At 42.2% G+C, this 14,792-nt stretch overlaps 1 protein-coding gene across 1 annotated transcript; it reads right to left on the minus strand.

Annotated features, from left to right (window-relative positions):
- Positions 1 to 2,604: 2,604 nt before the first annotated feature.
- Positions 2,605 to 13,822, minus strand: neil3 (nei-like DNA glycosylase 3). Its single transcript, XM_007895922.2, has 10 exons — positions 13,680 to 13,822; positions 12,261 to 12,388; positions 11,748 to 11,882; positions 9,581 to 9,794; positions 8,844 to 8,918; positions 7,950 to 8,116; positions 7,073 to 7,242; positions 5,928 to 6,384; positions 5,203 to 5,377; positions 2,605 to 4,126 (listed from the first exon to the last, which is right to left on the minus strand). The coding sequence occupies exons 1-10, from the start codon at positions 13,782 to 13,784 to the stop codon at positions 3,980 to 3,982; spliced, it is 1,773 nt and encodes a 590-aa protein (XP_007894113.2). The 5' UTR covers positions 13,785 to 13,822; the 3' UTR covers positions 2,605 to 3,979.
- Between the last annotated feature and the right edge of the window lie 970 nt (positions 13,823 to 14,792).

A 14,792-nucleotide genomic window follows, 5' to 3' on the forward strand; every position in this document is an offset into this window, starting at 1 on the left:
CAATTGGCTGCCGCGTTCCCCCATAAATATACAGTCAATTCACTTTACAGTGTGTTCTGTGAAGCGCTTTGGGACGTCCTGCTGACGTGAAAAGCGCTATATCAAATGCAAGGATTATTATTATTATGTGAAGCGCTTTGAGACGTCTGGAAGACATGAAAAACGCTATATCAAATGCAAAGATTATTATTATCAATATGTTTGGACTAAACACATGTTCCGTAACAGCCAGCAAACATAGTTTGAACTCCAGGATTGTAACCTTAAATGAACCAGACATTTGGTTAGGCTCAAGGGGCATAAAACTAACAAATCGGGGAGTCCTGCAGCTTGGTGGTTCGAGCACTCGCAAGCAAGAGACCTGGGTTTGGTTCCCGGCAGGGCGAAATGTTAGGCAAGTTTCCTTACTCCACACGCCTCTGTTTACCTTGCAATAAGTAGGTACTCGGTTGTTAGTCAATTGGAGAATCGCTTTTCCCGGGGTAATAATCCCTCCAAAAAAAATAATTTGGTCACTGTGCAACAATTGGCTGCTGCATTTCGCCCACAAAATATACAATCAATTCACTTAACAGTTTATTCTGTGAAGCGCTTTGAGACATCTCAAAGACGTGATAATGTGTTATATCAAGTACAAGGATTAATATTATTATAAATCCCCTGGGGTGTTGAACTGTACCCCAGGGTTCTTGGAGAGACAAGGCAGAAGGCTTGCTCAGTACTAGTATGAGGGAGTCAATCAGGATTGGGGAGGTTCCAGCAGATGGAGGTAAGCAGATGTTGTCCTCGTATTCAAGAAGGGCGGCAAACCAAAACCCAGCAACTCGCCTCATCACAATAGTAGTAAACATTATGGAGGCAATCATCAGAAAGGAGGTGGAAGATTACCTATATAAAAATAGCCTAACAATTGACAGCCAACACAAGTTAGGAAAGCATGGGTATTGTCTGACCAACCTCAGACTTTTTGTAGATGACAACCTAAATTGACTTAGTGAAGCCATGTAACATAATACATTGAGTTCCAAAAGCTGTTTTAACAAAGTACCACATGAAAGATTCCTGTATTCACTGGCCATCGAGGGTCAAGACATGGATATGAATTCAGTATTGGATGAAGGCAAGGAAACAGAGTCTTTGTCAGGGGAGCTGGGTCAAAATGGGGAAGAGGTATTAAGTGGGATGCCTCAGAGGTCTGTATTAGTCTGTTGCTCATATAAATGGGATTTGCAGACCCAGTGTAAGGTTGTTACAATTGCAGATGACACCAAGTTGGTGGGGTGGGGGTGAACTGTGGAATCAGAGGAGGCAGCAATTATCCTACAAAGAGAATTTAAGTTATGAACATGGCTTGATAACTGGCAAATTAAGTTTAATATTGATAAATGCAAGATACTACAGATAGGATCCAAGAATAGGAATGACAAGTACTCAATTGAAGGGACTTTACTTACCAAAGGGGAAGATGAAAGATCTAGGGCTGTTAGTTGTCTCGTCACTGACCATGTCAAAGCAGTGTGAAGCAGCAATAAACAATGCAAATAGGGTTATTGGGCTATATTGCTAGATAATTTACCCCACAAAATATGGTCAATCTACTTTACAGATATCTTGTGAAGCGCATTGCGATTTCTTGACATGATAAGGTGCTACTACATCAAATGCAAGAATTATTATTATTATTATCATTTGAGTTTAGATTCCCAAATATCATTCTCAGGCTGTACAGTCCTCTGCTCAGACCGCACCTTGAATACTGCATACAGTTCAGGTTCACCATGACATCAGAGGGCTGCCAAAGCCCTAGACACAGAGCAGAGAACAACAAAATGATCCCCAGTGTTAGAGGAAAGAGCTATGAGAAATGATTAGATAAGCTAGGGCTCTTCAATCTTGAGAGAAGACAACGTAGAGGGGACCTTGTGGAGGTGTACACAATTTTAAATGAGATTGAAAAAGTAAACCCAGATCAATACTTTAGGACAAGATAGACAGTAGAACAAGACATTACTTTGGAGTTGTAAAGAACAATTTCATGTCTGACCGCAGGAAGTTTTTCTTTATGCAGACTAATCAATGACTGTAAAAGGTTGTCAAGACCAGGCCACTACTCTCATTTAAAAAGTAGTTTGATGCAGTGATAAGGGAACGATAAGATGGGTGTTCTGGAATAATGAGACTGAATGGCCAAAGGGCCTTCTTCATCCAGATTTGTGATCAATATGTCTTAAGATAGTAAATAAGATTGTCGTGGTCTGTAGCTCAGTGGTTAGAGCACTTGCCTTGCAAGCGAGAGACCTGGGTTCAATTCCTGGCAGGGCGAAACCTTGGGCAAGTTTCCTTACTCCACACGCCTGATAATAATCCCTCAAAAAAAAATTGGTCACTTCAATCCACGGCTGTTTGTGGAACACTGTTGTGCGCAATTGGCTGCCACATTTCACCCACAAATATAGTCAATTCACTTTACAGTATCTACTGTGAAGTGTTTTGGGACATCTAGAAGACGTGAAAAGCTCTATGTCAAATGCAAGGATTATTATTATTCTAAGGTATTTACACAAAATCACCACGATTATATATAGAGTATAAAAATCTGAAAGTTTATTGATAATTATCAAAAAGAAAATTCAGTAAAAAATAAAACAAGGAATACAGCAAGTCGTCTATACAGTATTCAAGCTAACTAATCACAAATAGTGAAGATAAGGGAACAAGGAAGTTTACTACTTTTAAAAATAAACATTTAAATGAGATTGAAAAAGATTGAACCCAACATGTCTTCTTCAAAGACCAGAAAATAGCATACCGGATTAGCACATAAAAAGTAACATCATTCTAATTATTAAAAGAGTTTTCCTCCATCCACCCCTCCATTTGAAGGCTTGTATGCTATAAATTCACTATTCTCCTTTTTTAAAATCTTTTCCTAGGTTCGGTCTAAATAAAGGGACAAACAAGGGATAAAATAAAGATGTTTTAAAGACATGATCTACCCAGGTCAAGGACAAATAGTAAGAAGGAAAGATTTTGGATTTTTATAGCACATTCGAGTAGTCCAGTTATCCCTACACCAAATCACCTCCCATCTATATCCACATGGGCCTCAGAAGCAGACATCGGACATGGGCTGCAAACGTGTCAGAAATAAACAGTGCAAATCTGAGTCTTACCCAGTACTTTTATAGGGTTAAAGTTAGAAGGATATTGAGGAAAAATGAGAAGCAAATAAAGAGATTTAGAAAAAGTCAGGCAAAAGCTGGCACACGTGGCACTATTGTATCATATAACTCCTAATGGAACAATTGTTTTATCACTGAAGGCAATTTGTACTTTGGATGATGTCCAATTATCCACACTGTTTGTTAACCACAAATAGGGTCAGTTCCAATTAGTGCAGATAATCAGTATGTCTCTAAAAGAGTTTGAAATGTCTGAAATTACTGCCAAGTGTAATTATATTGTAGGCCATCATAATACCCATTTGTGCTGGTAATGTTTTGCAAGTAACCATGAAGTGAATATCCAATTAAACTGGAGGAAAGTTTGACAGGTTCTTTCCTCCAGTTTATAGCACAATGCAGTGGGAGTCCCAGTTCTTCCCACACCAAATCACCTCCCATCTATCTAAGGGGTTGAATACACTCCCTTCTTTTTTCATAGGATTTTTAACACCTATCTGAACACGCCGGCAGGAACTCAGTTTAACATCTCGTCGTTCCCCAGTAATACATTGGAGTGTTCATCTAGACTGTGAATTCAAATTCCCAATGAGGGACTTCAACCCATCAACCTTGTAACAGGCAAATGTACTAACAACCAAGCTCAAGTGGGATTCAATAAAAAAACTACAAAATAAATTCAACTGTAAGTAATTTCTGCTTTAGAATTTTACCTATTTTCCAGAGATTCCTGCAGATATACAACAATGTCTTAAAGGTTTCTCTCTGTTTCACAGTCAGTTAAATCTTGATCCATGTTACACCCACTTGAAGAAGTTACACTGTTTGTTCATTCCTTCAGAACAAACATAAAAGTTACGTCCATTATTTGGCCCAAGCTTCAGAACTGTCCTCATAATGCAGCGTTTTCCATGATTACAGAATGGAAAATCCAAGTCAGTCCACTGGGAAAAAAAGATTTAAAAATACTTACAAACTGTATTTTAAACCAACAGTTTACATTTATGTAGCACCTTTCATGTCAGAAAGTGCTTCAAAGTGCATATTCACACAGCTGACTGGGAGGTTGAACTTAAGGGACCTGTGGGAGCCTGCGAGCATGGTTGAAGAGATATGTATTAAGATGATTTTTGAAGGAGGGGAGGGAGGGACAAATACAAGTGGTTAGTAGTTAAAAATGTAACTGCCACCTGTTGGAAGGAAAAGTGATCACGAAAGCTCCACGATAGACTTGGTTAACTACAACTTGTATTTCCACCTCCCAATAAAACAGTTTTGTCAGTTGGAAACTGTAGAATTGTTTATAGCATGTGGGGAGGCCATTCAGCTCATTGTTTGTATGCTGGTGCTTGCCGGTCATTTCCTTCATTATACATGAGTATAGAGAAATGGGCATCAGCGGCAACCTAAGGACCTAGAAGTCAGTTTTTTAAGTGTGGGAGTCAGGCGATGTGCATGAAGTGATATGGTTGTGTGACATGCGCAGTGAAACTGGCTCTCAGGGCTTCATTATAATGCGGGTTGGGATTTTAAGCATCACAAACTATTGCCTTATAATGACTGTCCACTGTAGTTGAATTTGATAGTACACTGACCAGCTATTGTCAAGCATAAATTGCAAAAAGAAACCTGGGATGGACAGGAGCTGCAGGATTTTCAAATACTGAACTTCCTCAATTTCAGGATTTTGATGATGTTGAACTGCCCTCTTCAGACCATTCAGTGTAATAAGCATTTTCTACATAAATACAATCTGCATTATATAGATTTCACCACCTCTGCTTATAATACTTCAGCGTTGCCACTGAACAACAACTTGCATTTACATAGCGCCCAACTGACACTTTTATAATCATTAGGAATGTCAGGAAGGCTTATTATGTTTTTGTTACACAGTACTTTGTCTACATTATTGTAAGAAAGTGGGTCATTGTCAGCATGTTTCTATCATTTGTTTCACAGGTATAATTCTATTTGTCTAACCCACTGAAATTTAAAAGAAATATTTCTAAATTCTTACTTGAAAGAAGTCACACTGAATTCCCTGAGGTAAGGAACATGCATAGAAGCATCTCCCCTTGTTGGCACCTTCTTTCTTAACCACTCTCAGCGAGCAAGAGCGAAAATGTTTAGTGCAATATGGGATTTTAGGGTTTAAAGCATCAGTTCCATCATTTATATTAGTACAAGACACCCTGTGTAAAGGAAATAAAGTTACTATAAAACCTTTGCAACAATAGAACAGCTTAACACTTATCATGTCAAACAACTCAAAGCATTTCAAAGTTTTGCATAAACGTATATAATTGACTACGTATAATGTCAATTAAGCTACTTTTGACATAGATGTCATGCATGTCTTAAATTCCATGAACATAATTTTCTTAAATAAAAAAAGCCAGGGAATATCTACATTAAAATATACTGCTTTTAATCTTTTGTTCTTATCCTCCCTAGGTCAATAGCTGTTTTTACTTTGCGCACAGCAACGTTCCAAAACCTATATCTGGGGGATTGTTGCCCAGGACGCCAGGAGAAAAACTCCCTCCTCTTTTCGAACAGTGTCATGGAATCCAACATCCAACTGAACAGGCAGACAGCATCTTGGTTTAATGTTTCAGCTGAAGGACAGCATCTCTGACAACGCAGCATAGGTATGCCCAAAGGAATGAAGATCACAAAACAATTCTAATGTTATTTTTAAAACTAAAATCCAACTTTCAAGAAATATAGGTGGGGACTCACCTGAAATTAGAATCTGTAGTCCTGGTATTTGAAGTTAAAATTGAATCGTGATTGGTTTTCATTCTTTTGCCATGCTGATGAAATGAACCTTGGTCGATACAACTGAATGGTGAATTGTGGATAGTTTCATTTGCAAAACTACTAAAAGAAGCATTTTCCCAAAGGCTCTGTTCATTTTTAAAACATTTCTCAGATAAAGAGAGAGTCTGATATGAAGTATCGCTACTGAATGATGGCTTGTTACTTTTCAATTTACCAAACGCTGAGAAAGTAGAGTTAGGATTGGCAGGTGAAGTAACATTACCATTCAATGACGACAGAACCAATGTAGTAGTACCAAAAACTGTCTTCCGATTCAGCTTGAGTTCTACTTGGGGCTTTCCAAATCCATTGCATGGGTATTTTATGAGATCATTATTAAAACCAGAAGTTTGATGTGGGGCTTTCTGTGTAAAAGCTGCAGAAATAAAAACAGTCACTTTATGAACACGATTAATTTATCGTGGGTAGCTTCAGTCTTGTCAAGACAGAAATTTAACGTTCCATTTTCTCAGTTACAGAGACTCAGTCACTGCAGAGTAGTGGAGATGCTTCATAATTACATCAGTAATTTACAGGATTACCCAAGGCAAGGGCAAAGAGGCTACAGGTTTGGCGACCAATGATGTGATGAAAATCGAAGGGACATGGAACAAGCAGTTGCAGAGAGGAAGGAGTAGGCAGGAGGTACAGAAATGTACGAGTACAAAAGCAGGAAGGCATCTTGAGTTAGAACGAGGCTGGGGGAAAATGAATTTATTGCTCTGCAGCAGCCATAGCTCCTCCCACGTCAGGACCTGCTGAGTGACACTGCAATCGAAAAAGTCAGTAATATGATCAAGCAAAAAGGGGAAATGGGCAATAACAGTGAGAGCAAGGAAAGTAGATTATTATACCAGGTAAAATGTTTGAACTCATCCTAACCCGATTATATCTGAGGGTTGACTACCGATAGCTGCATCTTTTCACAAACAGGTTAGCTCCCATGAGGATGGTTACTGGACATCTAGAGTATTGAGTTCCCATTCGTCTGGATATTAAGCAACTACTGTACTAAAATTATTTTAGTCATCCTTTGTAGCACGTTTACGTGGCAGACTACTTACTGACAGGCCTTGGTGACAAGCAGGCTTCACATGACTTGACTGAAGCCATGTTTACCAATGTGCAAAGTGCACATGTCCATTCTTCTTCCTCTTTTTTGGCGATGTTGTCAGCAGAATAGCTTCCAGTACTAGACACCCATCCTAATAGACTATTTCTTCTAGGCAAACTGCTGTAGGAAAAAAAGACAGATATGAAAGATATTAAAAATACTAGTTTTTATTTCTATTTCTGAGTTTTTTTTTTAAACTCCGCTGACAGCAAATATTTTAGAAACAAGTTAAAATATGATGGACTTCAAAATTATTGGAAAATTGACATCTCTTTTTAAATCTTAAGAATCCTAGTTTAAGGAGAGAGAAATACAGTTAAAAGACACACAGCAAAAAAAATCACCAAGTCGTCTCATGTTTTATGGGCCATCTCTGATGGTGTAGCAAATAGGGCTGCAGCTTACAGACCAGGAGCTCGCAGATTGTACAGGTGAGTAGCATCCAGGTAGGGAGAGGTCAGGCTTGGCTATGTGACGTTTTCTAGGGTTGTGTTGCTTGTTGACCATCACCGCCAAGATTCACACGTGAACAATGGGCACTTGGTAGATTACAGGAGGGCAACCGGTACCCAAGTAAGAGGAGGTCAATCGGGAATAGAGAAGCATATGCCAGAGGGTGAAAATTAGAAATGTAATTGGACACTAATCTTTTTTTAAAGAAAGTATGTGACCGACTATTTACTGAACTCCACAGAAAAAAAATAAAATGAGTCAAACATTTGAAAAACTATTCCAGTCTGCATTGCCTGGCCATCTTCAACGATATAAATATTTGCCTTGCATAAATAGTTTACAATGTTTACAATAGATTGACAGCTATGCTCTACCTGATATCAACCTGCGACAGATCCTCCTTCTGACAAAATGAGCAGAAATAAGTCATCCGGCTGTTCTCACCTAGGCGGCAGACAGTTATTTGACCTTTACACTGTCCACATGTAGATCGCTTGTAAACTTTGTAATGCTTATACAAGGCTGATCCTGTCTTACGACACTAAAAAGTGGAAGAAACAACCAATATTCAATTTATAAATTAACATTATACATGCATATTGGATTTAGGCAATAAACATATATCTAGTTCCAAGATATAAAACAGGAAAAATATTACAACTCTAAGGCAGCTACACATATATACATTACATTATTTTTGTCTCAAGACTACAATATCTGAACAATTCTACCGTTTCTAGTTACTCATGAGTCATGACCTGGAATTTCATACAATATTTACCACATATGTACATGTGCCATAGCTACTTTTAATACAACATACTGAGCTGTTCAGATAGCCCTCTGGGGGAGGAGCTCTGGGTTGTTTAGGCCAGTGAGATGCTGAATCTCGGTAGGAGAGTTGAGCAAATGCAAATTAATGATTGGTTTTGCCAACAATCTCAACATACTCCTTGAGGTGCACAGGAATAATGCTAAAGAGTTTCCCTTCAGATAATATTAAGGCAAAAAGCACATTGTAAGTTGTCCGAGGATGATATTGTGCATCTCCCAAGTGTAAGTTACACATCCAACATATGCCACAGAATATTCATGTCCTTTTTATGCGCAATTAATAGGTAACAATAATATTAAGCGACTCATGGGTATACATTGAGTTCTATAATTATCAGAGCAAAGGGCATTCAAACATCAACAATAGTGAGCTATTCATTTATAAACCTCGATTAGCTTATTTTTGCAAATATTTTAAAGAAATGTACTCGTACCTTATAAAAGAGGATTGTGAAATCGCGAGTCATTTTGACAATATGATGTATTTGTTCAGCAGATAACTGGCAGATCTGCAACATCAAGAACATGCTACTTTGAAATAATGCTTTCCCTACCAACAGCTTGACTGGTAATGAAAAGGGACTTCAAACATGGTCTCCTGGGGTTAAACTGACTCCAGGGTGATAAATTGGCAATAAAATCTCAGAATTGGGTGAATCTTCAGTGGTGGTCATGGTAGTCTCATTCCTCACCCAGGCAGGATTGCAATATTCCAAGCATTGCTGATGAAAGCCCAGAACATCTTGGCTCATCAGCGGGTCATGGAGAGACAGGCTGTGTACTGGGATTATTTCCATTTGGCTCCTGTTAACCCCTCCCTAATTAGTAGGTTGGTCCTACCTGGACAAGCATCAGGAAGATCGCCAGACATGCTTTTAATGACAAGTATACAATCTGAGCTGGTTAAATTTCAGAAGCACCTCAACCCACATTCTAAAGTCTTGGCTCTCGCAACCAGCACCTAATACGGAAGCATGGTGGGTTCCTCCAGGGAGAGAATGCGTACTCCATTCCAGATGCTGAGAAATTTCAATGCATAATTGGCATTTATATGAGGAAATCTAGTCTGAATACTCTTAAGGGTGATAATAGGTTTCCGTATGTATCAGTCACCCACTAAAAAATATTAAACACAGCGCACAGTTCAGTGTGAAACACAGGAATGATTTACCTTAACAGCTGGATGGAAGCCACTGTCAAACAAGGATTCGTTTTTTATGATGTTTCCTACTCCAGGTAATACAGTTTGGTCCAAGAGCACATCACAGAGCATGCGTGTACAATGCTGCCCCAATTCATTCTCTGCTCGGGAGAAACTGAACTTTGGAGAACAAATGTCTAGTTCTTCCATTAATTTCACCTTGCGCTTACACTCCAAGGCACTCCTAATAGGCAATAGGAAATGGTACAATTGATCGGAACAGATACACATCTCGTGTTTTACTATCTCTACGTTTTTCCCTATTTCAACAAAAATTCACACTTATATAATCTATTGTTTTTCGCACTGGGAGAACATCTCAAAGCACTTTAGAAATTCAGTGAGAGCGAGGAGCTGAAAGTGTAGTCAAAGAAGTAGATCTTCACACGAGATTTGAAAGTAGAGAGAAAGGGATAAGGCAGAATTTTGGGAGGAGTTCTAGAGAGATGGGCCAAAGTAACTGAAGGTTCAACTGCCAATTGTGCTCTGCACCCACTTGTCATAAAAACCAGATACCGCAATTGTAATTCAGAACTAATATTATCCAAACTGGATATGAGTGGGATATAGTTCCTTAAAGTTGAATTATCTGCTTTTAATTGAAAACAGAAACACATTTGTTAATCTATAACAGATATATATGTGCATCACTCCAATATTTATCCATTTAAATAGCATTACTGAAATTAGTGTCAGGTTCAATGAAGTTGTTTCTACTAATACAACCAACACAAAAAGTGATGCCTCAATGGTACCTATTTTATTAATTGAAAGAACCCAGTACTTGTAAATGCATTCAAGAGTTAAGCAACCTACAGAAATTTTTCAAAAATATGACTAAATTAACAGGTACAAAGTATTTAGTTAGTACATTTTTTCATTTAAAAAATCCACACTTGAGGTTTTTAAAATTAGAATCATAGAATTAATGAGAACTCAGTGAGCTGGACTGAAAACTGACATGGCAAATGAGACTAAAGGTGAATCATAAATATGGCAACCTGTTGGGGGAGGAGGGGAGAACAAGAATAGTGGAGTCCAGGGATCCACATTCTGGATCCCTACTCTAAAAAAGGAGGGAGAGAAGAGGTATTGGGGTTTCTATGATGGAACCAATTCTAAAGCCACTCAACTGGCAGATCCATATGAATCCAAGGGATTGAAATTGGAGGTAGAATTGTGTAAGATAAACTTGAACAGGTAGTGGTCCCAGGTGGATAAATGTTATCCGGTCTGCTCCACGTCCCCCGCCCCAACCGCCCTACCATCGGTGGTCGGGCCTTCAGCCTCTCAGCCCCCAGGCTCTGGAACTCCATCCCCCAGTGCCTTCGCCGCTTCCTCCCATTCCTCCTTCAAGGCCGGTCTCAAAACCTTTCTCTTTGACCGTGCCTTCAGCTCCCTCTCGACTCTCTTCCTCCTCCTCGCTCCCTCCCTTCCCTCCCTCACCCTGACCATTTCCCCTCCTCTCTCCCTCCCTTCCCTCCCCTCACCCTGACCATTTCCCCCCTGCTCGGGTCATGACCCAACTGTGCAGCGCCTTGGGACGTCCTCCTGACGTGAAAGGCGCTCTATAAATGGAATCTTGTTGTTGTTGTTGTTGTTATGAAACGTATCAGTGCTCCTGTAGCTCAGTGGTTAGAGCACTCGCTTTGCAAGCGAGAGACCTGAGTTCAATTCCAGGCAGAGGGCGAAACCTTGGGCAAGTTTCCTTACTCCACACAGAGCCTAATAATAATCCCTCCAAAAAAAACCAAAACAATAATAAATTGGTCATTTTCAATCTACGACTGTTTGTGGGACACTGCTGTGCGCAATTGGCTGCCGCGTTCGCCCACAAATATACAGTCAATTCACTTTACAGTTGTTCTGTGAAGCGCTTTGGGATGTCCTCTCGACGTGAAAAGCGCTATATCAAATGCAAGGATTATTATTATTATTATTATTATTTGTACAATAAGCTGTGTGTATATAGTTAGAGGGTAGATAACATAACAGTGGCTATGTCTTTCATTAACCTTACTAGACAATTAATCCTACTTACTTAATAGCCTAGTGTTTCTTGCAGCATAACTCTGCAAAATAAAACGAAAAACTAAAATAGAAATCAAGTGTAAATGTTATTTGTACAATTCCTCACCTGATTTCTACTGTGGAGTCAAAAAAGCAAATCAGATCATTGCTGAGCTGGATCTCCAAACCAGCTGCTGCTCCACTTCTGTTGGTTTTCTCAGATGGATTGATACGCATGGAGCCATTCATGCCAAAATGTATCCTGGAATCGTACATACATGTTCAGTAAGACTTCAATAGTCCTTGTGGAACAAAGATGCATCATAACATTTCCTAGATATGTTTGCAGATGAACACCATTATAATTACTTATAAATAGCTAAGGGAGCATCAACTCTTCACATCTTCCTTTCCCAAATCCGGTAAGGAGCTCACTTCAACTAATAAAGCAGGTAGCAAAACAGAGTAAAGGTGAACATTAAATAGAACAATAAGCAAGAAAAAGATAATTATTCTGCCATTATATAATCACTAGAAAGACTATCTGAAATAGTATGTGCAGTTTTGTGACTATGTCTTCACAAGGATGCTAAAACATTGGTGTGGAATCAACAAGAAGGAAAAGTATCAAGAACCATACCTTAAGGCTGTTGGGCCAAAATAGAGAAAGAGTTCTTTGCCTAATGTCTCCACATCAGTGTAGACCTTTCCTTGGAGCAGACTGATGTCACTCCGATTGGAAACCTTCTGTCCATTACTTTGATTACACTGAAAAAAGTCAACATCACAGTCATTTGCATTTTGTTTTGTGCAAAGGAGCAATTGATAATCTGTAAGAACTCTTTCTGAGCTGTACTATGCATCCAAATACAAAACGTAAGTGCCACGATAGAGATCTTTCAACTCAGTTTTACCGATTTTCACCATATATCCTTGAATTTTTTTTTCTGAAAGTTAATCTGTAAAAAAAAATGTATTTCTCTGAAAAAAAAACTGGATCGTCCAGCTTTTTCTGCTTTGGGGATGCATGTATCCCATAGCCTTGTCAATACGCACATTCGAGTTTACATTAAGAAACAACAGTAAAAAAGGTGGGCTCAAGAGTTTACCTGTGTATACTTTCAAGACACGTTCTTGGGTCACCAAAATGTGATTTGGCGTCAGAATCGCTTGAATTTGCTGCTCGTGGAATCACTGTACCAGGGAATCTTCCCACTCACCTTCCACCCTGCAAGCAAAGCCCTAACGCGTAGGGAGGTCCGTACTGGACACCCAGCGGGAAAGCTGGTCAGGCAGTGCTCTCAATGGTAAGCTATGCAGTTTTGCAGTTTTAGCTGATTAAATTCTAGCAGTACCCCAACACACACTCTGCGCCCCCGAGCCTTGGCTCCCGCTCACCTGCGTCTAATACTTCCCGAATTTCAGAGTCCAGGGAGAGAGAAAATACACGATACCGATAAACATCTCTCGAATTTCCATGGGTGGGTGGGGATGCAGAGAATTCTCAGTTGGGTTTGGATACTCTCAAGCAAAGGTGATGAGTTTTCACGTGTATTAGACACCCGACTGACCCCCAAGAAATCAACACCGAAAGGTCTCAAAGCGCTTCACAGGATTTACTGATAAAGCTTAATCTACGACTGTTTGTGAGACATTGCTGTGTGCAATTGGCTGCCGCGTTCGCCCACAAATATACAGTCAATTCACTTTACAGTGTGTTCTGTGAAGCGCTTTGGGACGTCCTCCCGACGTGAAAAGCGCTATATCAAATGCAAGGATTATTATTATTATTATTATTAAGCGAATGCAGCAGCCAATCTGCATATAGCAATTTCCCACAAACAGCCACCAAGTAAATGACCAAACTTATCAGAGGGACTGTTGGCCACAGACACCGCGAGAAACTCCTTCCCCTTCTCGAACAGTGTGTGTGTGTTTGTGTGTGTATATGTGTATCTGTGTGTGTATCTGTATCAGTATGTGCGTATCTGTGTGCACATCCCCCGTGAGGCCCGTCAGCCCGTGAGGTGGGACCGAGTCCCACAGCCGTGACACTCACCGCCTGCCCTCCCGCGCGGTGTGTCACACGGAGCACCGTCTGTCCGCCATCCACTCCGCTTCTCAGCGCCGCTCCGTATAGCGCACAGTCCGCGCCCTCCACCATAGCTCTCCCTCTGCTCTCCTTCCCGCGCTGCTTCAAACCCGCCCCGCCCACGGCACGTCACAGCCCCGCCCACGGCACGTCATCACACCGTCACAGCCCCGCACACACCCACCGTCACAGCCACACCCACCGTCACAGCCCCGCCCACCGTCACAGCCCCGCCCACGCCACCGTCACAGCCCCGCCCACACCCACCGCCACAGCCCCGCCCACACCCACCGCCACAGCCCCGCCCACACCCACCGTCACAGCCCCGCCCACACCCACCGCCACAGCCCCGCCCACACCTACCGTCACAGCCCCGCCCACACCCACCGCCACAGCCCCGCCCACCGTCACAGCCCCGCCCACGCCACCGTCACAGCCCCGCCCACACCCACCGTCACAGCCCCGCACACACCCACCGCCACAGCCACACCCACCGTCACAGCCACACCACCGTCACAGCCCCGCCCACACCCACCGCCACAGCCCGCCCACACCCACCGCCACAGCCCCGCCCACACCCACCGTCACAGCCCCGCCCACCGTCACAGCCCCGCCCACACCTACCGTCACAGCCCCGCCCACACCCACCGTCACAGCCCCGCACACACCCACCGCCACAGCCACACCCACCGTCACAGCCCGCCCACACCACCGCCACAGCCCCGCCCACACCCACCGCCACAGCCCCGCCCACACCCACCGCCACAGCCCCGCACACACCACCGTCACAGCCCCCCCCGCACAGCCCCCCACACCTACCGTCACAGCCCCGCCCACACCCACCGTCACAGCCCCGCACACACCCACCGTCACAGCCCCGCCCACGCCACCGTCACAGCCCCGCCCACACCACCGTCACAGCCCCGCCCACACCCACCGTCACAGCCCCGCACACACCCACCGCCACAGCCACACCCACCGTCACAGCCCCGCCCACACCCACCGCCACAGCCCCGCCCACACCCACCGCCACAGCCCCGCCCACACCTACCGTCACAGCCCCGCCCACACACACCGTCA

The sequence above is a fragment of the Callorhinchus milii genome, unplaced genomic scaffold, assembly GCF_018977255.1.
Source record: "Callorhinchus milii isolate IMCB2004 unplaced genomic scaffold, IMCB_Cmil_1.0 Scaffold1, whole genome shotgun sequence".
NCBI classification, from domain to species: domain Eukaryota; kingdom Metazoa; phylum Chordata; class Chondrichthyes; order Chimaeriformes; family Callorhinchidae; genus Callorhinchus; species Callorhinchus milii.

Bases quoted from the DNA above. Each gene is read 5' to 3' on its own strand.
- neil3 (XM_007895922.2), bottom strand. From the start codon at position 13,784: ATGGTGGAGGGCGCGGACTGTGCGCTATACGGAGCGGCGCTGAGAAGC. The intron at 8,117-8,843 runs GTACGAGTACAT...TCCACTTTTTAG, and splicing joins TCACAATCCTCTTTTATAAG to TGTCGTAAGACAGGATCAGC. The intron at 6,385-7,072 runs GTAAGTAGTCTG...TTATTTCTGCAG, and splicing joins CTTGTCACCAAGGCCTGTCA to CTTTTACACAGAAAGCCCCA.